This window comes from Acomys russatus, chromosome 6, assembly GCF_903995435.1.
Source record: "Acomys russatus chromosome 6, mAcoRus1.1, whole genome shotgun sequence".
NCBI lineage: Eukaryota > Metazoa > Chordata > Mammalia > Rodentia > Muridae > Acomys > Acomys russatus.
Genome location: NC_067142.1, coordinates 34,654,140 through 34,681,243, shown reverse-complemented (window position 1 = coordinate 34,681,243; position 27,104 = coordinate 34,654,140). Strand labels below are relative to the sequence as shown.

At 48.4% G+C, this 27,104-nt stretch overlaps 1 protein-coding gene across 1 annotated transcript in view; it reads right to left on the bottom strand.

Annotated features, from left to right (window-relative positions):
- Window positions 1-282: 282 nt before the first annotated feature.
- Window positions 283-27,104, bottom strand: part of Lmod1 (leiomodin 1) — a 41,097-nt gene continuing 14,275 nt past the window's right edge. The window contains exon 2 of the mRNA XM_051148208.1: window positions 283-1,857. Within this exon, the coding sequence (XP_051004165.1) occupies window positions 283-1,857 (1,575 nt within the window). The remainder of the gene's footprint in view (window positions 1,858-27,104) is intronic.

Sequence of the window (27,104 nt, the reverse complement as noted above, 5' to 3'; positions counted from 1 at the left end):
GATTCTGTCACTCAAGTGGGACTTCCAGGGAGGCAGGGAATGTAAGAATCAAGGGATACAGAGACAGCCATGTGCCCAAGGCACTGGTAGTTAAAAGTAGACTCTCCTAGGGGTGACCTTTAGGATAGACTGGCCTGTGGACCTGGGCTGATCCTGAGAGTGGACAGAATAGAACCAAGATTGGTTTTGTTTGAAATTTTTTAAAAAAGGATTAAAAAATAAAAAGATGTGGCCTGTTGGAGGCTGGATGGCTCAGAGGCCCTGCAGCCTGACATGGGCTCCTCAGTGTGTGTTCCCTGTGTACAAGCCTAGGACTGTCCTGGCCCCAGAGCTGTGCCCACCACCACCACTTGCCTTCTTCAGCTGCTTAAGGTTGCTGGACCGGATGGCGGCCAGGAGCTGGTCACGAGAGTTCTTCTCCTGGGCAGGGAGTGCTTTGTCTCCCATCTTCCTTTGCGTAGCTGGTGAGAGTGAGTTCTTTAGATTCTCCATGATGAGGGGCGGGGCCAGGGGAGGGGGAGGGGGAGGCGGGGCTGCCGGAGCGCCTGATTTCTTGGGTGAGTTCTTTGGAGCAGGCTTTGGGGATGGCTGGGGTGAGGGTTTGGGAGAGCCCTTAGCCAGAGCCCCGGCTTTGGGTACCTCCAGCCGGTCCTTCTTCTCTCCACTGGCTTCCTGGGCCCGCTTTTGCTCTTGCAGCCGTTTCTGTCGCTGTTTATCCATGTTGCGGCTTAGCAGATTGGTGACCGTCATTCTGGGGCCGGCCAGCTCAAAATGGTAGCCCAGCTTGAGCAGGGTGGTATTCTCCTTGAGCAGCTTGGCGATCTCCATCTCAGTCTTGCCCCCACAGATGTGCCTCTGGTTGTGAAAGCGCAGCTCTGTCAGCGTGTTGTTCTGCAGCAGGGCCCGGAAGATGGCTAGGATGCCTTTGCCTGTGATGTGATTGGAGTCCAGGTTGAGGCTGGTGATGGTCTTGTTGGCCTTGAGCATGATGGCAACGGCAAAGGCCACGTGGTCATCAGCCCGTGTGTTGGCCAAGGCAAACACCTTGACCACGGTGTTGAACTCCAAGGCCTCAGCAAACCGGACCAGGATTTCGTTGGTGATACAGTCTGAGTTGTTGACAATCACCTCAGTCATCTCTGGGTCATTATTCTTTACTTTCTCCAGGGGTTCATCAAATATGCTGGGAGCTGCTTCCTCTTCCGCTCTGGCTTGCCCGTCGGAGGGCTTGCTGGGGCCACCGAGGGCCTGCTTCTCCGTGGCTTTGCACTTGCTTTCTTCCCTGACTTCCTTATCAGGTCCAGTCTCTTCCTTCTTAACTTTTTCATCCTCCTTTCTCAAGTGTCTGTCCCCACTCCCCACTCCCTCATCCTCTGGCTTCTTGTCCGTGTTCTCGCTTGACTTTTTCAGCCTTCCATCCTCCCTTGGGGAGACTGTGTGCCTCCTCTCTGCTGTTAGCTTCTCCTCCTCCTTCTTGCTGGCTTCCTTCGCCTCTTCTCTCTTCTTGTCTTTGTCTCTGCTCAAGCCCGTGGTCCTGACACCCCCTGCCTTCTCTTCTTCCTTCCTCGTGGTGGACGCCCTCTCTTCTCGGCCGTCCTTCCCAGCCTCCTTCTTGTCCACCGCAGCCCTGACGCGGCCCTTGTCAATGCCCCTGATGACCTTTTCTTCCTTCGGCTTCTCACTCCCTCTGCTGTCAGCCTCCTCTCGATCCCTGGAGAAACTTTTCTTTAAAACTCCTTTCTTCGGCTCCTTGCCCAGGTCTGGGTCCTGTCTGGGACCTGGGGCCTTTCTGCTGGCATCACCTCCCTTTTCCTCTCCATTCTTGGCATCCGTCTTCCTTCCCACTTGCTTGCTTTCCTAAGAATTCAGAAAAGAAAAATAAACATGCAGGGCTGGCTACAGAGGGAGGACCGTGGATGTGGGGATCAGCCAGGGAGGGCCTGTGTAAGTGCCCTTGAGTCTCTGAAGGACATTAGATTTGGGGAAGGTTGACAGGCTGTCTCTGTAGAGTTCTGTAGAGACAATACTGGGTTCTGGCCTCAGAGAGTGGACTGACATCAGACTCACGGGCTCAGGGTTGGGCCATGTGCAAATGAACAGCTACAGAGAGCACAGCATCTCCACAGGGCATTCTTAGGCCTTTTCCTCACGGGTGAAAATTTTAGAATTTCCTGCTACACACATGGTAAGCTGAGGCTTGTTTATAGAGTTGAATGCTCATTGTTATAGACTTGTTTGCATTTACCTTATTTTTTTAAGGATGGAAAGATGACTCAGGGGTTAAGACACTGATTGTTCTTCCAGAGGACCCAAGTTGGAATCTCAGGACCCACGTGGAGTCTAAAAACCCATATGTGACTTCAGATGCCCTCCTTTGGCCTTCCAGGGTACCAGGCATGCAAGTGGTACTCAGACATACATACAAGCAGACAAAATGCCTATACAATAAAATAATTCTTAAAAGGCTTATTTATGCTGGGCAGTGGTGGCTCACACCTTTAATCCCAGCACTTGAGAGGCAGAGGCAGGTGGATTTCTGAGTTTGAGGCCAGCCTAGTGTACAGAGTTAGTTTCAGGTCAGTCATGCTTACACAGAGAAACTTTGCCTTGGAGGAAAAAAAAGCTTATTTATTTATTTTGGTTTTTGAGACAGGGTTTCTCTGTGTGGTCTTAGCTGTTCTAGACTCACTTTGTAGACCAGGCTGGCCTTGATCTTAGAGCAATCTGCCGGCCTCTGCCTCCCCAAGGGCTGGAATCACAGGTGTGTGCCACCATGCCCAGCTTTATTTTTATTTTTTAAATGTGTGTTTGCCTGCATGTTTGTATGTATGCCACATGCTTGCAGTTCCCACAAAGAAAAGGAGAGGGCATTGGATCTTCTGGAATTGGAGTCACAGAAGGTTATGAGTACCTGTGTGGGTGCTGGGAACCCAACCTGGGTACTCTGCAAGAATAGCCAGTGTTCCTTATTTTTTGTTTTTTTATTTTGTTTTGTTGTTGTTTTTTTTTTTCTGTTTATTTCATTTGTTTTGAGGAGGCAGAGTTTGGATGTTGAGACAGTGTCTCACTATGTAGCCCTAGCTGGCCTGTAACTTGCTCTGTAGACCAGGCTGGCCTTGAACTCATAGCAATCTACCTGCCTCTGCTTCCTGAGTGCTGGGATTAAAGGTGTGCACCACCATGCCTGGCTTGTCATCTTTATTGTTTAGTAAGAACTTTGATAGAGCCAAGCATAGTGGCACATGCTTGTTTCAGTACTAGGGAGGCAGAGGCAAGCAAATCACTGTGAGTTTGAGGCCAGCCTGGTCTATGTAGTGAGTTCCAGGCTAGCTAGGGCTACATAGTGAAATCCTGTCTTTAAAAAAGAAAGGAAGAAAGGAAGGAAGGAAGAGCTTTGCCAGGCACAAGGCCTTCTCTGGAACCCACTGTGGGCAGCCTGTCACCGTTGGGATCTAGGATTCTGTGACTACACTTTGGCTACAGACACTGTATGTTGCCTGGAGAGGCCTTGAGATGGAATCAGCTGAAGATGGCAGAGGCTTGAGTGTTGCAGGCAGCGCAGGCCACCCGGCACCTCCATGAAGCCCTCTTTCTTCCTCTACAGGGTTCCAAGTCTGTGCCCATTTCCCTGCAGCACTTGCTTTTCATTGCTATTAGAGTTTGCCCCAGAAGAGACAGGCTGTCTGAGGAGCACCTAGGATGGAGAGCCACTAAGGGGTGCTAGGGAGATCCGTTCCTGCAGCATTTCTTTTCTTTTCTTTTCTTTTCTTTTTTTTTAATTTAAACTTTTTTTATGTTTGTCTCTTCTTTTTTTAAATTTTATTAATTTATTCATATTACATCTCAATGGTTATCCCCTCCCTTGTATCCTCCCATTCCTCCCTCCCTCCCATTTTCCCCTTACTCCCCTCCGCTATGACTGTGACTGAGGGGGACCTCCTCCTCCTAGAAACCTACAAGAAGAACATTATGATAGGCAGATTGGGGCCCAGGGGTCCCGCTCAAACTATGGCACCAGCCAAGGATAATACAGGCCATAAACTTCAAACCCCTACCCAGATCTAACCAATGGACAGGACATTCTCCACAGTTGAGTGGAGAGTGGGGTCTGACTTTCACACGTACTCTGGTGCCTCATATTTGACCAAGCCCCCTGAATGGGGAGACCTGGTGGCACTCAGAGGAAGGATAGCAGGCTACCAAGAAGAGACTTGATACCCTATGACCTGCAGCATTTCTTTTCTTTTTCATTATAAAGAGACTGGGAAGGCCTTTCTTTCAGTTGTGCCCAACTGAAAAGAGAGAGAGAGAGAGAGAGAGAGAGAGAGAGAGAGAGAGAGAGAGAGAGAGACAGGGTTTGGAAAAGGACCACTTCATGGCACCCTCTGGCCATGCAGCCCTTCCTTACCCCCACCCTTCCCAGAGGGGATGGAGAAGAGGTTGAGCCTGTGGAAGCAGCTTGTAGCTGCGTTGCAAACACACTACTAGGGACCAGCCCTGGGTTTCCTTCTCTGCCACAGTCACAATAGGCAGGCAAGGGCTGGAGACCGAGAAGACTGTGCCCCTTTCAACCGTAAGCCCAGAGAGTACAGCTATACTGAGTGTCACCGAAGCTGTGTGGTGGGAGGGACAGAGCCCCTTCACTCTCACTCTGGCTCCCAGGGAGCTGGGTCTGGCCCATCACATCACCTGGAACAGCTTTCCATTTAGGGTGCCTTTACAAGACCTCCTTAGAATAGCCCGGGAGTCACTTCTCCCATCCCATCTCACCAGGCCCATCATGCCTTCCCTCTCATTACAATGATGGTAGAGAGCACTGGCTGAGCAAAGCTCTGGGCATCTGGCCTGGGAGAGAGCCTGCTGCCTCCCTTTTTCTCTCTGTTCCCCTGGGTGCACCCATCTGCTGCTCAACACTTCTCCAGAATGTCCAAACTGCTTGGCTCACAGGCTTGCCTTCAAGATCCACAGAGATGACAACCAACTGTCCTGGGCAGGCTTAGGCAACACTGGCGCTCAGGCCCAACTGTCTCATTAGCAGACGTAAGTCAATGGAAGAGTATCTGACCTTTCCCATACTCCTCTTGCCTGAGCGCCACACCTTCACAGAGCCTCACAGATCACCCCCACCTCTCATCCCTGCAGACCCTGGCTCCTTCTCAGAATCCCCAAGCAGGGCGCACTGGAGCTCTACATTTTAACCTCTTTTCTTCCCATACCTCTCCCCCTTAGGCCTCATGAGGCACCAGCTGCCACTCATCCAGCTATACCCCTGAGCTGGGGGGGTCTAGGTTGACTGAGATCTACCAAGAGGTGTGCCAACACTTTAAAAAAAGAACCAAATGTAAAACAGGCTGAGTGGGGGTGGGGAAACGTTGATTAATCACTGCTTTCCTCCAAATAGCCCGGAATGAATGGGGCTGTGGCGTGTTGGAGCAAGCGCAGGCCTGGGAGCTCAGACCTTGCCTTAAAAGGAGAAGGAGCACAGACTGCTCCCAGGCCTGGGATTTTGCAGAGACCAGCTCCTTGCACACAGCCAAACCTCCTCCTTTATGCTTATCTGAGAGGGAGTCTGGGCTGGCCGCTTGCTTTTGTTTTTTAGAATTAGTGGTGCGCGTCCTGATGGCCTCCACGTGTTATTTTTGCTGGTGTTAGCTATCTCTAGGCCTTGCCTGACCTTTCATCATTTACAGCAAAAGGAGTTTAGGTTAAATGTAAACTGAGAGCTCAAGGGGGACGAAGGTGTATCAGCCTTCAGATGGGAGATCTAGGTAGTATGACTCTTCCTTCTGGGAAAAGCTTAAAGGTTACAGGAAGCCCAGAGGGGTGGGTATGGAGTCTAGAGTCATGCACAGAGACTAGGTCATGGAAAGGATGACCATGGAGGACCTCCGGTGACCTGTGACACATGCGTGGGACCTCTTCTGGGGGTCAGAGGTGAGAAGCAACTCCTCACCTGTTTCCTCCAGGCCTATGGCCATGTGATGGTGTCTTATTTGCTAAAAGCCCTGGGGACTTAAGTGAACAAAACACAGCATTGTCCCTATCACCGGAACCTCTTGAAGCTACTTCCTGTAAAGTCACATCTGATGACAGAGAAGCCACCATGCCAACATTTCCAGTGCCAGAAGAGGAGAAGAGAGGAGAGAAATGGAGGGAGGCTTGTCTATTTGAAAGTCCCATGACTGAGAGCTCACTGAAGGCAAGAGCCAGGGTCTCTGTGCTCTGGACCCCTGTTAGCTCAGGCTAACCCTACCCTAGCTATCTCTTTCTTTGCCTGATGAGGAGGAGTCTTCCCAGGAGTCTTCTTGGCCCCACACATCTGTGAAGAGTAAGGAACAAGTTTGTAGATGGCGCGAAGAGAGCTGCTTACAGGAAGGCTGGAAGGGAATTAATTGCCTTTGCTCACGAGGCCCCGCCCTCCCTGGCACCTTGCCTAGGAGGCAGGGATGCCTTCAATGACCACCCTCCTCAGCTGTGATCCCACTGCCTCCAATTCAGGCACCTTTGCTTCTTCCCTAAAGCGAGTCTGCTGTGACCCTGCTTCAGAGGCTCGGTGCCACCCTTATTGCATTTTCAGAATCTGGGAGGTCCTGGAAGGCTTTCCAGCTAGAGGCAATCTGATTGCCCCAGCCTGAGCTCCAGATTAGGGCAGCGATTCTGGGTCCCCCAATTTGTTTTTTTGGACATTCTTTGCAGGCCTTAGTAATGCTGGTGTTGACCTTGGTGGTCTGCAACGTGTCACAGCACAGACAGCCTCAGTGTGGAGATCTAGGGCTTGGCAGGTCTCCTCTTGCCTTTGGCCTCGGCCAGCTGCTTCCTCCAGGATCAAGGCTGTTCTTTTATGAGGAAAGCAAGAGAAGCGCGTGGTCCTGTTTCCAGAAGACAAACCCCTTGCCACCTCTCCATCTGGTCCTATATGTTCTCTCAGAACCCAAAATCTTGGTCCTTTGCTCTTCCCAGGAAGCTACCATGCCCTACTCCTTCCTAGCTGCCCCATGACCTCCAATTCCAAGTCCCCAAAGCTGCTAGTGTCATCTGTTTGCAGAAGGGAGGGCAGAGAGGAGCTAGCCACAAATCCCCTGGGATAGCAGCTCCCTTTCAAGCTTGTGTGAAGGGCAAAACGGACAGCCCAGCCAGGGCTAGTGAACCCCTCCAGGCTCCTGCCTCATTCTACTTGAAGTGACAAAAAAGATTCCAGATTCTTCTGGAGGGTCCCCTGTAGCATTCCTGGTGCACAGAAGTGCCCCCCCGTGCCTTGGTGGTCTATGGGTAATAGCCCTGCTCTGAAGCAGCTTGTTATACAGATCTACTGTCATAGAAAGCCACCACCTCCCTTCAGCACAGTCAGGAAAACCTCAGAGTGTTCTAGAAATATTCTGCTTTGGAGGTACGGAAACCCATTGGGTCTGCATATGGTCCGCCTGTGTGCAAACTCACCTGTGCCTCTATATAGTTGTGTGCCCCTCTGAACCTATCGCCCCATGCACGACAGAGCTGATCCTCACCCAGCTGGGTGCTGGGGCCAGGATTCAGATCAAGCTCCCCTGCCAAGAAGGGCTAAGAAGGAGACACAGTGTGACTGCTCTGGAAGCCTTAGGAAGAGTGCTCACTGGTTTGGTGGCGCATGCCTTTAACCCAAGCACCTATGAGGCAAAGGCAGATCTCTGTGTGTTTCAGGTCAGCCTGGTCTACAAAGCAAGTTTAGGACAGCCAAAGTCACACAGAGAAACCCTATCTCAATAAAATAAAATAAAATCAAGAAAAGAAAGAAAAAAAAAGAAAAGTGTTCACTGAAGCCATGATGCCATCATTAGGGTCTTATCCCTTTGGCCTACTTGAGACCTTTTGTCCCCTTTACTTAGTGATTTAGAATTTTATAGTAGGTAAAATTGAACACTTACACAATGGCCAAGGGAACTATAATTTGAACTTTTTCATGGAAAAAGAAATGACTGTATCTCAGATGCCGGGGTTGGGGTGGGGGCTACTTGGAGAATAAGAAGTTGGGAAAAGACCAGGATGCTTTGGGAAGCACCCCCACCCCCCATTGCACGCCAACTTTACAGCAAGCCCTGTGAGAATTAGGGCCTAAAACAGAATTCCTCACTGTGACCTAAAGACTTTGCCATCATCTGATGGGGGGCTGCAGCGCTGCCTTCTAACAGGCTTTTTGCCAGTGTCTCCTGTAGGCCTGGGTTGATCTCAACTCGCAGTATAGGATGACCTTGAACTTCTTCTCCTAAGTGCTGGGATTGCTGGAGTGCTTTGCCGCATCTGGCTCATGGTCTGTGGTAGGATCAAGTCCAGGATCTTGTACATACCAGACAAGCACCTCTACCAACTGGGCTACACTGTTGCCCCCTCCCAGTACTTTCTGAACATGCAGAGGGCTCTGTGCCCAGGGAGCGCTCAGGCCTTGACCAAGCCAGGAAGGGGTATGAGACACCCAGCGAGCCCCTTGCACAGCCTAAGAGCTCCTTAAGTGCTTGTTGCTGATGACAGCCCACTGCACCATCCTCAGAGAGTCCTCAGGAGACTGTCAGGCTCAGGCAGATCCTCCACACCAGAGATTAGCTGCTGCCTTAGCCAGCCCTGCTCCCACCCTCAGCACCTGGACAAGAGACACACACAAACACTGGGAGGGTTGGCTCCCTTATCTCCAAAGGCAACAGGCCACTGAACATAACCTCCCAGAAGGGAGGGCTCCAGAAGGGTCACTTTGGACACCCAGGGAAGCCTGCCTACCTGGTGAGCGAGCCAGGCTAGTAAGAGGCCAGGCATGGATTCAGTATATGTGGAATGATGCTAAGAAGACTGTTATCCGTCTTCTTTAAGGTTCTTGGAATGGAACCCAGGGGGCTTACATACACTAGAGAAAAGCTTTATCATTGGACTACCTGGTCCAGATCAAACCACCACCCACCCAGGGCAGTCACAGGGCTGAGAAAAGCTGTGACCCTTCTGGCACCCTCAGTGCCCTGATGTGGTCAGCCTGCTTGAGCAACAGTGGCCTACGCTCTGTGCATGGAGGTGGAGGAGGCACAAATCTCTGCAGAATTAGGATGCTGCAGCCTCGGATGGTCTAGGAGCCTTCCTTCGGATTTCATATCTAGGAGAGGAGGGGCCTTCCCGGAGGAAAGGGTGAGGAAGGAGGCAGCATCAGAGGCAGAAACCAAGGCTGGAGGTCGGAGTATTTCTAATTTCCCGCCATTGGAAATGAAACCACAGCCCAGGGGCTTCACTGTAGGCTGCCTTAGTCTGCCATGTTCCTGCGTTTGTTCCCCACTGTTTCTCCATGGGACACTTAACATTGGGGCTAAAATAAAATGAGCAGTGATAAGAAAACCAGACTTGCAAGAGGAGACTTGCAAGTGGAAGGCTCAGCAAGTGAGCTGAAGAAGAGGCTGGCAGGACAGCAGGGATCCTGACAGAGACAGTCCTTAGAGGTGGTGCCCGTGCATGGAGCAGAGAGCTAGAAGGAGGCTCCATGCTGGCAGGGAGGTGTGGCTGACTCCTGAAGGCTAAAGGGGCTGGCCAATGGATCCAGGGCACATCCCACATGTGTGTGTGTGTGTGTGTGTGTGTGTGTGTGTGTGTGTGTGTGTGGTCCCCCTTGGGCCTCACCTTTTTGCTCCTTCCCAGCTCTCCCTACAACTTTATTCCTTGGCACGAGCATTTCTCAGCCCACCTTCACTGGGTCTCAGTCTCCCCAGCATCCAGAGTCAGTATGAGCCTAGACCAAGGTCTTTGTGTGTGTGTGTGTGGGGGGGGGGGGTTACCCAGCAATCTCTTCCCCCTGTGCCACTGCCCTATAGATCCCTTACCCCCTTCCCTTGTGTTAGCCCCTTTCTCAGTTTCTCTGTCTCCTCCAATAGAACAGGAGCACCAAGTATATGTTATTAGTCACTGGCTGCCTAGCACACAGCGTAAAGCGCACAGTATCTATTCTGGCACACAGTAGGTGCCTAATAGTGGTGGAGTGAATGAATGAATGATTGAGAGGATGATGTCCGCTAACTGAAGCCAGATATTAATGTAGGATGATACAGGCCAAGAGAGCCTGTAGGCCAGATGCAGTGGCCCACACCGATAACCCAACACTTGAGAAGTGGAGACAGAAGGATCAGGAGTCCAAGGCCAGCCTCAGCGACATATTTAAAATTCTGAGTTATCTATCTGGGCTATTTGAGACCATTTAAAGGGTTGGGAAGAGAGAGAGAGAGAGAGAGAGAGAGAGAGAGAGAGAGAGAGAGAGAGAGAGAGAGAGCGCAGAGGGAAGACCGAAGTCATTGTGGGCGGCAGCGGCACATGTCTTTAATCCCAGCACTTGGGAGACAGAGGTAAAAGGATCTCTGTGAGTTCGAGGCCAGCCTGGTCTACAGCAGGAGTTCCAGGACAGCCAGGGCTACACGGGGAAACCTTGTCTCCCAAACAAAACAAACAAACAAAAACCTTGATGCCAGTGAGATGGCTCGGTAGAGAGAGGCGCCTACTATCAACCCTGGTGACCTGAGTGTGATATTCAGGACATGGTAGAGGTGAGAACCAAACTCTTGAAGGTTGTCCCTGGAGCTCTATGTGTGCTGTACATAGCACACTTGTTCACACCGAAAACACAAATAAAAAAAAATGTAATAAAGTACCTTTGAAAGGTTTTGGGGCTGGAGAGACGGTAAAGTAGTTAAGTGGTTTAAATGAATGCTTTTTTGCAAAGGACCTGGGTTCAGTTCCCAGCACCCATACTGAGGCTCACAACCATCTCTAACTCTAGTTCCAGGGCCTATAACACCCTCTTCGGGCCTCCTTGGACAGCATACTTGCCTGTGGTGTACATACATGTAGCTACTCACACATAAAGTAAGCAAAAATCTTCAGCATAAATCAGAGTTCAGGATGGGAGGGGAGAGGAGACAAAGTTGGGTAGGAAGGAAGGGGGTCAGACAGAAGTTGTGGGAAGAGTGAATATGGCCAAAACTCACCGAGTGGAACTCTTAAAGAACTAAAGCAAACAAACAAATAAATAAATAGGAGTAATTTTGTAACCTAGAATCTGAATACAAGTCAATGAATATCAGAAGCCACGGCATGCTAATGACTGTGCTTTGAGAGGCTGCAGAGCCGAGAAACTTGCTCATTAGCTCTCTCATCCTGGTCCAGGGTCTGGCAATGTAGCCCCAGCTAACCTCAAATTCAAAACTCTCTTTCTTTAGCCTTCCAAATGCTAGGAACACTGTGTGCATTGCCAGTCCTGGCTCAGAGTCACAAGCTCCACGCCTCTCTCTGGTACTGGTTAGGCCCAGTAGAGGTGACCTGCTTATAGGGTAGATGTGGCCAGGGCAGTCTGAGCTGGGGCTAAGACGGGAGGATATCTAGCCCAGAAGCTACAGGAGACAGATGCATGCAACTCTACCTCATCATGAGAGCAACTGAGGGCTCTGCCCAGCCAGTCACACTCTCACCAGAGAAACCTGGCCCAAGAGAGGTACGTTCAGGGCCCAGGGCTGAACTATTGGGTCTAGGTTCAGACGAGGCTAGCCCCATGCCAAGTGGGAATGTAGAACGCATCCATGTGTTAGACTCTGTGGAGCCCACAAAGAGAAGACGCCTTGGATCTGTGGCTTCCCTTCTTCCCACTCCTGTAGCCCTGAAGACAGCTCAGCAGAAGAAGGATGTAGAAGCCAGAGGCAGCTAGGCCAGCCAGGCCAGTCCCTAGAGACTGCCCACCACTGATGTTCCTTAAAGGAATGCAATAAACAAGGAAACCAGTCCCACTGGGCCAGAAGTGGGAGACTGGGCGGGGATATGGCAGCCATTTTATCCTCCATTTTTACTGCTTTAACCCAAAAGGACTGAGCAGCTGGAAAGAAACCAAGTCTGTTCCCCAAACCAAAGTTGTTTTAGCCTCAGGCTAAGATCTTTGTCCTAGCTCTGTCCTCCATTAGTGGCTTTCCTTAGTGGCTTTTCCTCTGAGCTACTAATCTATAAACATCACCTTGCCAAAGATGGCTTATTCGTCTCGATCTTAAATTCTCACGCATCTCATCACCAACACTCTAGCTACTGAGGAAGCTACAGGGACTGGGATGACACTTAAAAGCCAGGCACACAGCTGTACTCCCAACACTGGGCAAACAGGAGGATCAACACAAGTTCAAGGCCAGCCTGGTCTGCGTAGCAAGTTCTGGGTGAGCCAGGGCTACACACTGAGAGCCTGTCTCGAAGAACCAAACAAAAAGGACACTTTAAGATCTACTGAATGGAGGAGACCACCTGGGAAACGGAGGCATCTTGTAAATGTCAACTCACCACGTCTTTTCCCTTTCAAGACAGGACAATATTCTATCAGGTGTATTAACCCACACTGCCAGCCAGGTCACTCACTAAGGCTTCAGTGAGGCCCCTACAGGGCAAGTCAACTGTCACTCTGGTCCGGTTTCCATATGGGGTTTCTTGCAGCTCTCCATAGCTGCTGGAATCCTTTCTCTCCTCGCCTCCCTAGTCCTTTCCCCCTCTGCCCTCTGCAGTGAATCTCCTCTACTTTCTGGAAAGGATCAAAGAGCCAGTGGTAGGAGTTTCCAATGTCCTGTGTCACACCTACAAACTCCCGCCCCCCTCTCCTTCTCCCGCCCCTCCTTCCTCTCCCGAGGCTCAGGCTAAGCTCACTGCTTTACCACTAGATTCCCTCCTCTCACTTTCTTCATGCCCATGTTCCCCACGTAAATCAGATTTCTATTTCCAACCCACGTTGCTACCCATGGTCCCACAGCCCCCAGCCCCCCTGCCTCTAACTTCTCCAGAAAGTCCCACATTCACCTCAGACCATTCCTCGACCAGCACAATCCTGCCTTACCCTCAGCACACCATACAAGTTAGTCTCATCCAATTTGCTTCACCCCCTCTTGTTGCCAAAGCAGGCTCCCATTTTTTTTTTAAAGAAAAGAATTATTTATTATTTATACAGTATTCTGCCCACATGTGCACCTGCCCACCACAAGAAGACACCAGATCTCATTACAGATGGCTGGGAGCCACCATGCACTTGTTGGGAATTGAACTCAGGGCCTTTGGAAGAGCAGACAATAGTTTTAAGCACTGAGCCATCTCTCTAGCCCCCAGGTTCCTATCTTTTACATTTTATTAAATTGATTTAAATATCATTATTCATGTGCACACATCCACATGAAGTTTATGGGCTCATGTGCCATGGCATACATGTAGAGGTCAGACACAACTTTCAGGAGCAGGTTTTCTCTTTCCATCTTTACATGGGCTTCAGGGATGGAATTCACTCACCAGGGTCATGTGGACAATGCCTTTGCCCACTGAGCCATCTCACTGGCCCCAGCATTTCTGTCTTTTATTCCTTGCCTTTCTTAGGAGCTTAGGGAGCATTTGGCTAGGGGCTAGACCCTCTTTGTAGCATGCATCTTTCCCTTGGTCTCCATCCATCAGTTTCTTCTGCTCAAGCAGGCCCTTCTCAGCTTCCCTCCACTGGACCTACTGGCACCAGTGTTCCATGATCAAAAGCCAAGCCTTGTTTTCACAGTCCCACCCTCCTTCCTGGTAACTTAGCCACCCCTCAGGTCACTTGTATTCATATGTGTGTGCATATGTATATAGCTTATTATATATGTATATATATTTTTTAAATATTTATTTCATTTTTTATGCATGAGTGTTTTGCTTGCATGTATATATGTGCACTGCCTCTGAAAGATCAGAAAAGGGCTTCTGAATCCCCTGAAATGTGGTTCCAGATGGTTGTGAGCCACCATGTGTGTGTGCTAGGAATAGAACCTAGATTCTTTTGCAAAAGCAGCAAGTGCTCTCAACCTCTGAGCCGTCTCTCCAGCCCCAGTTCATTTGTATTACATATTCCAATGCCTCTTAAAGCTCTGTCGCTGGGCCATGCCACTATAGATCCAGAGCCTGTACCTAACTGTCTAGTGACCTTGGTCTCTGTACCCCTAAGTACCTCAGAATGTGGACTCATCAATTCTTGCCCCCCTTACCTACTGTGTGCACCACCTTGGTGAGAGGTTCCTTTATATACCCAATGCTGGGCCCTGCTGGAAAATGAGAGGAGAAATGGGGGTCACATGGGTCCCCAGGGTTCATTTTTCTCTTCTGCCCAACCAGTGGCCCAAAGGCAGAAGGCTGGAAAATCATGCTATTTCATCCCTCATCTCCCTAACACCTCCCTTGGTCCAGGGCACACCTCCTATCACAGTGTCAGGGTAACAACCTTGTCCCCAGTTTTAACAACTTCCTTTAGGGCACTGCAGCACTAGGCCTTTCTGGGACACACACCTCTCAGGTCACCTCTTTGTCTAAAGATTTCAGTGGCTCCCCAGCACCCTCAGGATCAGATGTGGAGGCCCAGGCTCCTCCTCACCTGCCTGCTAACCAGGGCCCTCTCTTAGAGCCTGCCTGTCCTTCCTCCCACACCTACAATTCTCAGCTCCTCTCTGCCCTCAGCCTTGCTAACCTTTGCAGGCCTGTTCCCACCCTTTCCCAAGCCCTGTTCCTCCTGGTGAGCCCTGGCTGGCAAGGAGAGGGCAGTTCAGACCTGTCATCCAGGACAGTGCTTTGGAATACGATACAAGGTAACACTTTCACTGTTTCTTTTCCAACAGATGTTTTTAACATCTGAAGTACTTTTATGATGAGGGACAGACAGAAAAAAAAAAGTTGAATTATTCACTAAGATAGAAAATTATCATTGAATAACTTAACCCATAGAAAAAAATAGAGTTCGGGGGCTGAAGAGATGACGCAGTAGTTGAGAGTTCAGTGCCCTGCACCCACACTAGGCAGCTAGTTCACAGCTGGCTGTAGCTCTAGGTCCCCAGTGTCTACATTTAAAGGCACCTGAACTCATGTATGCAGACACACATACACATAATTAAAGATAAATAAGCATAAATCTAAATAACCTGAAGACTGCTAGGTCTGGTAGCACATGCTTATAATCTCAGTACTTAAAAGGCAGGAAGATCGCAAATCTGGGGCTAGCCTGGACTGCATTGGGTGATCCTGTCTCAAAAAACAAGAATTGGAGTTAGTATAAACCTAAAGTCAGCCTGCTTTTACTTCCCAAGTAATCTGGCCTTTGTTGCTATGGGAGCCTGGGGGAGTGGGGGGGGGGATGGTCTTTGTTGGCCATATGAGTAAGAGATCAGATGTGCATCTGTGCCTGCCTTGCTTTTCGAAGGGATGGGCGCAGAAGCAGCTTAGGAGAGACCAGGAGTGATGTACAGAGCTTGAGTGGCTGGGCTCTTAAACCATGTGATCTGCTGGCACATTCTACCGAAGGACTTGGGGCCACCAGAAGAGAGGGTGAGTGGGAGTGAGTGCTCTCCTGGGCTTTGCCCCTCCCACAGAGCCTCTGCACTCTAGGGCTGATAGAGAGGCTTCAAGGTGAGGTATTGCCTATGGCTGGGCTGGCAACCATTCTGGTTTCCACTTGGCTACATACTGGGCCCGAAGTTTGCATAGCAGACTTTCTGTGCCCTTGGAGGGGCAGCGCCATTGTTTTGCCAACTGGTCTGATGACTCACACTTGGGACGCTTGTAGCAAGCCCCATTTTTGGAGAAACCAGGAAATCTCTTTGGAGAGACAAACAAACCACTTTAGCACTCTGCTCTCCGAAAAGCTTGCCTGCTACTTTCTGCCTTTCCATTTTGCTCCAGCTGAGATGAATAGAGGAGCAAGCTTTGAAAACACTGTAAAGATTTACTTAAAAGTAAGCTATTTGTCCCAGAGTGCTAGGTCCCTCTTGGGTGCTGGTGGGGGGAAGGCGAGCAGGAACAGCCTGTCCTCTTGCTGCCTAGAGCTGTTTGAGCAGAGCCCTGGCTCCTAGCCGCCCTTTTCTGCCTCTTCTAAACAAAGAAGCTACAATGGCCTAAATTGGGACCAGCTCCATAGACATCGGATTTCTGCAGGCTGGGCGCTCAGGAGGAACTGCGCTTGTTTTAATGCTATCCTTTTACTGTCTTGGAGGTCTTAATTCTTTTCCCTATTTACTGTTCGGATTTGTCTTGTGGTAGTGTCTCACTAGGTAGCCCAAGCCGACCTCAAACTTGAGCTCCTCCTGCCTCCACTTGAAAGTCTCAATTCTGAGTACATCTCATTTTGCATTGGGTCCTGCAAATACTGTAACTAGTCTTAAGCCTGAATGGGGCACGGGGTGGGGGGCGTGGGGGGCTAGTTAAAAGGAGAACAGTGACTGTCGGGGAAGAGATCACCACCTTCCTAGCTTGACCACCTTAGGGAACAGCATGCCCCGGCCCACACATGGCAATCAGCCTTGTCTTTCCTTTTCACTATGTTCCCTTCATATACACTTCATTTCCTCCCTCACCCGCCCAAACCCCCACACCCACCCCCTGCTACCAGTTCCTGTTGAGACCACTGTCACTTCTCACCTCCCACCTGACCTCCTTCCTTCTGAGCCATCCAAGCACCCGTAGCCAGAGCAATGGCTGCAAAGCTAAGTCTGCTCCACAGAACCCGTGTTCTCTGGACAAAGTCCAGGCTTCCTGATGGGCACATGCACCCTTTGTGACATGGCCTGTGGCTGCCTTGCACCTGCTTTGCCTCCATACGAGCCACGCAGGTCAAAGTGGAGAGAGAGCAGCAGGGGCTCTTCGCCTGGCTGTCTACTGGAGTTTGTTTTTGAAGACAGGTTCTCACAGCAAAGCCTTGACTGGCCCGGAACTCATTATGTAGACCAGGCTGCCCTTGAATTAGTAGCAATCCTCCTGCCTCTGCCTCCGGAGCACCAGGATTACAGACCAACATCACCTCACCCTGTATAAGATAAAGGGGTGTGGGGGGGGCAGTGTGTGGAATCATTACCACACCTAAACAATTAATAGTCGCAGCTCCCCTTGCTGTTCTACCCATACTAACCAATGGGCTTCCATCTCTAGCCCTGGCAAAAGCACCCTGCTATGAAGTCAAGATGGGGCTGGGGGGTTGGGGCGGAGCATCAGGCAAGCCAAGGGGCATTAGAATCAAGGACACTAGGTGAATGCTCACAGGGAGTAGGAACTGAAGAGTCAGGGGTCAGAGGTAACTTCCTTAGGAGAAGAAATTTAGAAGTAGAGTCATGAGAAGGGCCGGGGTTATAGGCATGGGCTGGCATGCTCACTCTGCAGGCATCCTCCCAACAAGCAGCAATCAGATCCCTGGGGGTTTGTTGTTGTTGTTGTTTTGTTTTTTAGCTATGGAGGCTCCTTAGAGAATGGAGTCGAAGTCAGGAGAAACACGAAGCAGGCCGCTCAGAGGCTGCTGCAGTAGTCACAGCAATCGCGCTGTGACTAGGGAGATGTGTGTGACAGGGAGATCCTGGACCAAGGATGCACTGAGCACCTAGAGAGGACGTGCACCCCACAGACATTTCTGAGGTGCCCCTGATAAGATGCAGTGAAGTGGGCGGGGGTGGGGGGGCAAAATAAGGAGTGGAACACGACGCCAAGCTCTCCGATGTGATTGCCTGGATGGCAAGGACTATGGAGGGAGGCGGACAGGGCAACGGGGATGAGGAATTCTTTTGGCCATGACAGTTTAAATGCTTGGCACATCGGCATTCAAAGGGGTGTGCGGCCCAGGAAAGGGGTGTGTGCCTAAAGTGTGTGAAAAATAGAGATGAAAACCACGGGAATCAGCAAGGTGACACTGGCAGCAGTGAACCTCCCAGAAGAGGAGAGGACCTGCAGAAGAGCCTCAGACAAAAAGATCTCAAATTTGGTAAAACTCATATGCCTAGAAATTGGAAAGCCACAGTGAGGTGTCCGTCACCCACTAGAGGTCTCAGACAGTAACATCAGGAAGGGTGTGGAAAAACTGAAATGATCACACGCTGCAAACAAGAATATATGCTGTTGGCCAGGCACAGTGGTGGTGCATGCCTTTAACCCCAGCAGTCCGGAGGCAGAGGCAGGCAGATCTCTGTGAGTTCGAGGCCACCCTGGTTTACAGAGCTAGTTCCAGGCAGCCAGGCCACAGAGAAACCTTGTCTTAAAACAAAACAAAACAAAACAACAACAACAAAACACAGCTGAGCGTGGTGGTACACACCTTTAGTCCCAGCACTTGGGAGGCAGAGGCAGGCCTCTACAAAGTGAGTTTCTGAATAGCCAGGGCTACACAAAGAAACCTTGTATATATATATATATGTGTGTGTGTGTGTGTGTGTGTGTGTGTGTGTGTGTTGCTGCCATATTGGAAAGCAGTGTGGAACTCAGAAAACTAAACACAGAACCACAGAACCAGCAATTCCATCCCAAGAGAACTAGAAGTGTCCATAGGAAAGATGAAGTGTCCAGAACAGCAATGTCAAAGAAGTGGAAATGGATTTGTTTCCCAGGGATGGGGAAGAGGTAATAAGAAATGATTGATGTTAATGACTAATGTGTGAGGGTCAAGCACCGTGGGTGCTCGGTGCTACCCATGGACAGGTGGTCCTGGGTGCTCTAAGAAATCAGGTTGAGCAAGATGTGGACCAGGCCATTAAGAGGTGTTCCTCCATGGCTTCTGCTTCAGTGCCTGTCTCTTGGTCCTGCTCTGAGTTCCTTCCCAGACTCCTTTGATGATGGACTGTCTTGTGTGTGTCTGAAAGCCAAGTAAACTCTTTTCTCCTCAAAAAAAGAAAAGAAATGAAATGATTGATGGTGGATGTGTGACACATGTGCCACAGTGCCTGTTAGAGATCAGAGGACAACCTGTGAGAGTCCTATTGGATCCCAGGGATAAGATTCAGGTCACCAGGCTTAGTGGCCTGTGCCTTTACAAGCTGAGCCATCTTGCCATCTTGCTAAAAGGTTTGGAGGGTATTGAAAAAATAGTTTGGAATTAGGTACTATTGTTGATGGTATAACTGTGGGTATAATATATATATATATATATATATATAGTCCTTTAGGGTAGCTCTGGAGACTGAGCCTAGGACTTCACACAGGGGAGGCAATACTGTACCACTGTGCTACAGCCCTAGTCCTGAACTGCATACTTCAGAAGGGTAAATCTTACTGTATATGAATTATATCTCAATAGAAAGAAAAGATAATTGAAAGCAATCTTGGCCTTAGCTATATACACATAATAGACAAATTATAGTGAACAAAAACTTTCTTTTTACTATTCCTTCTTTCTTTTCCTTTCTTCCTCTCCTCCTCCTTTCATCTTTTTCTCCTTCCTTTGTTTCTTTTTATTTAGTTTTTTGAGCCAGGCTGTTCTAGAACTGATGGTGAGGCTCCTGCCTCAGTTTTCTAGGTGCTGGGATTACAGGCATAGAGCCTGCACACCTGACTCATTTCTTATTTTATGTTACTTAAACTTTTATGTATTTTTTTCAAGACAGGGTCTCTCTGTGTAGCCTTGGCTGTCCTGGAACTCACTCTGTAGACCAGGCTGGCTTCCAACTCACAGAGATCCACCTACCTCTGCCTCCTGAGTGCTGGGATAAAAGAGGTATGCCACTACCATTCAGATTAAAGTACTTTTTTTTTTTTTTTAAAGAAATGATTTTATTTATTTTTATTTGCTTTTTAATTAATTAATTTGTATACATGTATTTGGCAGCAACCTGAATGTATACATATGTGTGTGTACCTGTGTGCATTCATAGAGGCCAGAGAGGGTGTTTCTTTTCTTCCTTCCTTCCTTTCTTTTTGGTTTTTTGAGACATCGTTTCTCTGTGTAGCCTTGGTGGTCCTGAACTCACTATGTTGACCAGGCTGGCCTTGAACTCACAGCGATCTGCCTACCTCTGCCTCCCAAGTGCTGGGATTACAGGAGTGCGCCACCAAGCCCAGCTCTCTACCGTTCTTTTCTATCACTCTCCATTCATTCCTTCAAGCAGGGTCTCTCGCTGAGCCCGGGGCTCTCGTTTCCTTGGCTAGCATGGAAGCCAGCTCACTCCAGTTAGCACCCCATTCCCATGCCGCGGGCTTTTGCAGGGATGCTCAACTTGTTACACAGCTAGACAATCCTCAGGACTGCAGAGCAAGCGCTCCTAACTACTGAGTCATTTCTCCAGCCTTTATTGCATAAACTTCTAAAGAACAAAGATTAAATAAAGAACTGAAAATATAAATATTAAGTCCAACCAACCAATAAAACAGAGCATAGCCATGCACTTGTGGTTGTGAACACATACTGACTCAGCCAAGTTCAGTCTCCCAGGCAACAGAAACTATAGCCCTGTGTCACTGAGCCTGAATTCTTATGTTTTGTTTTGTTTTGTTTTGTTTTGTTTTTTTTATTCTTCAAAACAAAGTTCTCTGTATAGCCCTGGTCGTTCTAGAACTCACTGTGTAGATCATGCTGGCCTTGAACTGACAGAAATCCACCTGCCTTAGCCTCTGGGACTTAGTGCTGGGACTAAAGAAATGCACCACTATGCCCCACTTGAAATTTTTAAAAAAACATTTATTTTATGTATCTACCTGCATGTACACCTGCATGCCAGAAGAGGGCATCAGATCACATTATAGATGGTTGTGAGGCACCATGTAGTTGCTGGGAATTGAACTCAGGACCTCTGGAAGAGAAGTCGATGCTCTTAACCACTGAGCTATCTCTCCAGGCCCCCTGGCTTGAAATTTTAATCTTAATAAATCAAATTTAAACAAAGGAACTCTAATTCTTTAATTCCATTTGAGACTACAAAAGCATCATGTTTCTAATTATCCCTGGCTTGCAAAACAATAAAAACAAACAAACAACAACATCAAAAAAAAAAAACCACACACACACACACACACACACACACACACACACAACAGGGTGCTGGAGAGATGGCTCAGAGGTTAAGAATACTGTCTGCTCTTCCAGAGGCCCTGAGTTCAATTCACAGCAACCACATGGTGGCTCACAACCATCTATAATGTGATCTGATGCCCTCTTCTGGCCTGCAGGTGTACATACAGAAAGATGACTGTATCCATAACAATACATAAATAGATCTTTTTATTTTAAAAAAAACCCATCTTTAATCCCAGCACTTGGGAAGCAGAGGCAGGTGGATCACTGTGAGTTTGAGGCCAGCCTGGTCTACAAAGCAAGCCCAGGACAGCCAGGGCTACACAGAGAAATCCTGTCTCAACCAACCAACCAACCATTCTATACTGTACAATCCAAAGGAAATATAATGTGAAATTACATATAGATTGAAGTGCTCTGGTAGTCATATCACACACACACACACACACACACACACACACACACACATACACACAAACAAAACATAAAAGAACAATTCAAATATTACCATTTCAAGATGTAATATAATTATATGATATTCTATGCAATATTAATCTATTTTATAATAAGTAGATAGCTATATAATAAAATTACATTTTGTATGTGGGAGATGGTTTGAATGAGAAATGTCTCCTATAGCCTCCGGTATTTGAATACTTAGTCCTCAGTTGGTGTCACTATTTGAAGCAGTTATGAGGAAGTACATCACTGGGGGTGGGCTTTTGCATTTAAACCCTTACCCTACTTCCAGGTCACTCTCTCTGCTTCCTGCTTCAGTTAAAGGTGTGCTTTCTCAGCTCCTGTTTCTGCCACTTATTGCTTAGCCCCTCACCCCATGACGAACTTCTGTCTCTCTGGAGCTGTAAGCCAAAATCTGGCATATACCTGTCTGCCTCCTCAGCCTGAGGATTACAAGCCACTGTGCCTGGATTTCACTTTATTATTATTATTTTTTTTTTTTTTAGATTTTTGGAGACAGGGTTTCTTTGTGTAGCCCTGGTTGTCCTGGACTCACTTTGTAGACCAGGCTGGCCTTGAACTCACAGTGATCCTCCTGCCTCTGCCTCCCCAGTGCTGGGATTAAAGGCGTGCGCCACCACCACCCAGCTCATGTACCTGGATTTTTTTATGTGAGTCCTGAGGACTGAACCCAAGCCCTCATGCTTATAAGCTAGCCATTACTAACTGAGCATGTGGCCAATGGTGGTTGTATGAGACAGTTTGAGTCTAGGATAGCTGTCACTTCCCATGGGATCTCCCTTTTTTCTGTTTATATTTTTATTTGTGATTAACTATAAAAACAACAAAAACAAAAACAAAACAAAACAAAACAAAAAACCCACCTGGGTTTGTGCAAGCTCCAGTGTCCTTAGCAAGAGGCAAGCTGGGAGATTATAGCCTCTTCCAAAGCAAAGTTTGGCGAGAAAAGCTTCAAGAGAGAGACAAAGCATCTGCTTTGAAGAGGGGATAAGAGTTTCGTGACTTGGGCCGGGAGTGGTGGTGCACACCTTTAATCCCAGCACTCAGGAGGCAGAGGCTGGTGGATCGCTGTGAGTTTGAAACCAGTCTGGTCTACAAATTGAGTCTAAGACAGCCAAGGCTACACAGAAAGACCCTGTCTTAAAAAACCAAGAAGGAACCTGTGACAGAACTGCCCAAAGTCCTTCTCAGCACTACTCTTCCCAACCTGTCCAAGGCCACGCACACACAGTCCATCTCAGAGTGTGCTGGCTTTTCAGGGTATGCAAGGGCCAGGAAACTGAGGCAGCCACCTAGCCTGGAATGGGTTGCTCCATGTGTGCCTAACAAATGCACTTTTTTTTCTAGTGGCTGTTTTCTAGTTGGCTGTTTTCGTTTGTTTTTCTGTTGAATTATATGCAGTCCAAGCCAGCAGTATGGCTCAGTGGGTAAAAATGCTTACCGTGAAAGCCTAATGACCTGGGCTAGATCACTGGAACCCACATAAAAGTAGGAGAGAAACGACTCCATAAAATTGTTTTCACACACATACCCACAAATAATAGTAATTTTAGATTTTCTTTCTAAGTTATTCATGATTTGTTTCAAGTGAAGGACAAAAGAAAGAATTCAGACCTGTAGTGAGATTTTTTTTTTTTGTTTCTTTAAAAACCCACTTATGTTATGCAAATGTTTTTGTTTTAATCCCAGGTGTGGGATGTGGGGCTGCTTCAGATTGTCCACAGCTGCTTACTATGATATGTCTTGTGCTCTAGAGGGATGTGATTTTTGCCAGCCTCAGATAGTTTACACTTGGAATTCTGGGGTCTTGAGAGGGTATAAATATGAGAGCCCAAAGAGGGCCTGGGTGGCGGCTGCTGCCCTTGCTACTGCTGGTTCCTGTTGTTGCTTTGGCTACTGCTGCATTGCTGGATTGCTGGATTGCTGGTTGCTGGTATTTTGATGCTGAAGATTGGATTTGCTCCAAGAAACTCAAGGCTCTTAATCAGCAGGGAATAGTCTAAAGAGATCTATGCCCCCTTTCCCCTCTCATCTTCTTTCTTGCCTACCTAGTGTTCAGGGGTTAGAAAGGATTGGGGTGGGGAAAGGTGGAAGATATAGGATCCCAATAAAGTGGTCAAAAAAAAATCCAGCTACACAGACTTTTCTTGGGTACTTCCGGAAGAGTTGGTTTCCTTATCTTTCTGGCCGGTTAAAGTCACACCGGAGGCTCACATGAGTGACATATGTGGAGCCCACAAAAGCTTGACAGAGACAGGAAGTTTCAAACTCATCATCATGGTGGCTGAAAGAATTTGGCCACTTATGTGGTTCCTAAGATAGCAGCCAAGCACTCCGGATGGGCTTGTGGGTGGGCGGTGCTTCTCTGTGGTTTTCATGAAGAGAACTTACTTTGCTTCCCTTGGTGTCATGTGCATTTGGCACTGAACTTGAGCATGTGTGTAGGGCATGGCCTCCTACAGAAGCAGGAAGATGGACTAGTTTTTACTCCTTCTCCCTGACATCCTCTCTAGACTTGAAAACTTCCAAGGCCTTGATTGCCTTTTGGTTTTGTTGTGTTTGTGTGGTTGCTGGTAGGTTTTTGTTTGTTTGTTTTGTTTTGCTTCACAGTACTTGAGCTCAAAACCAGGGCTTCATTTACCAGAGGGGACCACTATGCCAACTGTGCCTCATCCCCAGCCCTGGTCGTTTTAAAATAGCAGTAAGTCTTCCTTCCAAGACAGAGGGAAACGTGGTGCATCTGCCCTCCCTATGGTACATACACTCTGGCATATCCCAGGGGGCCAAGAAAGAGGAAAAGTGCTCTGCTTGACAGATGATCTAACTTCAGTCACTTGATCCTCTGAAAAATAACATTTGTGGCCTCATGTTTCCCTGGGCTACAGGGCATCTGCCCTGCAAGCCGCCCATCAGCCCTGCGTTTCCAGCACCCAGGGAGTCTTTACTCCAGGAGTTTTGTTTCATCGGAGACTCAGCTGGGAGAACAGTGTGTTAGCGGTTCTGTTTATCATCTGGTTTGGCTGGCTCCATCTCTGGGGACGGGTGCCAGAGGCCAAGGGAAGGAGCCTATGTTGAAGCTCTGGGGATCTGTTTGGGGCCTTGGAAAGTATATTTATTGTGAACCATGTAAATGTCCAAATATAGGCAAGTGGTTCAATGCTGTCATACAATGGACTGTGATGACATCCACTGAAAATGATGTTTAGGAAGACCTTTTAAATGACATGAGAAAATGCCTAATATGATAAACAAACAAACAAAAAAAGCAGGAGAGAAAATGTAATGCAAGGTATACATGCGTAGGATGATCTCAGGCACAAACGGGAAGGCATAGAAAGAAGTCTGTGCTCAAAGGAGGGAGAGATCTTAATGCAGGGAAAGAGGGCAAGGAGGGGACCATGTGACACGAAAGCAGGAGGAGGACTATTTGGGGGGAGTTAGGGTCCTCCTTCTCACAAATATCAACCATTACTAATTCCTCAAGGCATCCATTATATATAATGAATCAATTTCTTCCTTATGGATTGAGGATGGGCTTAGCTGCTGCCTTGCATCTCTGTGAGAGCTATAGTTGAAACTGACTTCCTAAATTCATATGTTATAAACTTGGTCCCCCAGTCATCTGGTGTTGGAAGGTGGGGTCACATGAGCCATATTGGGTCTTAGAGACACTCAGTGGATTAATGCTGCTGCTGCTGCAAGCAATGCAGTGCCTTTCTTGGGTAAAGTTCATGTCCTTACATGCCTGCTAAGTCCCCTCTCTCCATTCCTGTCTCCCCACTCCCACTTCCTGGCATGCCACGACACAACAAAAAGACCCAGTTTAAGGCCTGGCTTGGTGGCGCATGTCTTTAATCCTAGCACTTGGGAAGCAGAGGCAGGCAGATCTCTGTGAGTTCGAGGCCAGCCTGGTGTACAGAGTGATTCCAGGGCAGCCAAGGCTACACAGAGAAACCCTGTCTTGGAAAACAAAACAAAACAAAACAAAAGGCCCTGCTTAATGAAACTCCTCCATCATAGATCTCACAGCCTTCAGAACAATGAACCAAACACACTTCTGATCATCAACTATGGCACAGCCTAGGCAGACAGGATGACACATGGTGACCCCAGCACTTAGGAGGAGGCAAGAAAATGTGGAGTTCAAGGTTATTCTCCACTACATAACAAATTTAAAGCCAGCCCAGGCTGCATACAACCCCACCTCAAAAAAGTAAAATAAGCAAGTCCTAATTTCCCACTCTGGTATTCTGTTGTAGTCATACAAGGGAAACTGAGGAAATAAACTGGTAGGGTTTAATTTTCTTGTGGAAGTCTAAGAAAGGGGACTGGCTACACTGTAGACTCTACAAGGACCTAATCTTAGCTCTGCCCTCCTATGCTGCTCCAGGACACATTTGCATAGCTGTAGAAGCAGGGTACCCCGACCTTTCCGGGTTTGAGATCGACACATCTAGGCCTTAGGCTCCTGGAGAGGGGGTTCTGTGGTTGCTATGGGGAAAGCAGTGCTTTCTCTCTCTCTCTCTCTCTCTCTCTCTCTCTCTCTCTCTCTCTCTCTCTCTCTCTCTCTCTCTCGGCAGGGGATTGGGGGATTGTCCAGAGGGACACAGGCTTGTAGCAACTCCTCTAGGGAAGCCTGCTGTTTCTTCTAGGTCTGCAGACAAAACTCCTGCACTTATGGAGGAATCGCAATGACTGGAGGAGAGGCTTTGGCTCACTCACTCTTCCCGTGGCCCTAAGCAGCACAGGGACCATGGGTAGACTTGACTGTGTTTGGATGGAAGGGTCAGTCTGTGATTTCATATCTCCAGAGAGTTGGAAAAGAGAGGACCAAGACAAGAACAAAAATAGACAGAATGGGGGCTGGAGAGATAGCTCAGTGGTTAAGAGCACTGACTGCTCTTCCAAAGGTCCTAAGTTCAATTCCCAGTAACCACATGGCCGCTCACAACTGCCTGTAACTCTAGTTCCAGGAAATTTGACACCTCTGGACACACACTTTCAAGCAGAACACCAAGGTACATTAAAAAAAAAAAAGACAGAGCAGCAGACCTTTCCTACAGCCACTGCCCCAGAGGCGAATTTCACTGACTGTTCACAGAAACTGGCTCACTGTTAATGCCTCTTCATTTGAGAATCTGGGCACAAAATTGTAGATTTTAAAAATCTCAGAAGAAAGCTGGAAGGTGGTGGTATATACCTATAATCGCCACACTCAGCAGGCAGAGGCGGGCAAGTCTCTGAGTTCAAAGCCAGCCTGGACTACAGAGTGAGTTCCAGACAGCCAGAGCTATGAAGAGAGATGCCCATCTCAAAAAGAAAACAAAGAAAAGGAAAGGAAAAGTCTTGAAAGAGTGTAGCTTAATTTGTAAGTACAGTCAGATTCGATAAGACTAGCATTTGGCATGGGCAAGATGGATCACTGGGTAGAATAAGGGAAGAGGGAGGAAGAGGAGGGAAGAGAAGTTTGAGGAAGAACAGACAGGGATAAGGCTGAAATGATGTGCTTTGTGGACCTGGCGTGTGAAGTGCCCGACCCTGTAGACGCTGCTGCCAACACAGGAATGGAGCACACGACCCCAGGCTGGAGGTCAGCAAGTCTTTGTTTTGTTTGTTGGTGGTTTTGCTGTTGCTGTTGTTTTGAGACGGGGGTTTTCTCTGTGTAGTCCTGCCTGTGGCTGCCCTGAAACTTGCTCTATAGACCAGGCTGACCTCCAACTCAAAGATGTCATCTGCCTCTGGCTCCCACGTGCTGGGATTTAAAGGCTTGTGCCACCACCGCTTGGCCAGGAAACGTTCCTAAAGAAGGTGGCAGTGAAACCAAGGCGATGGAGGCCTGGCATCTCACTTAGAT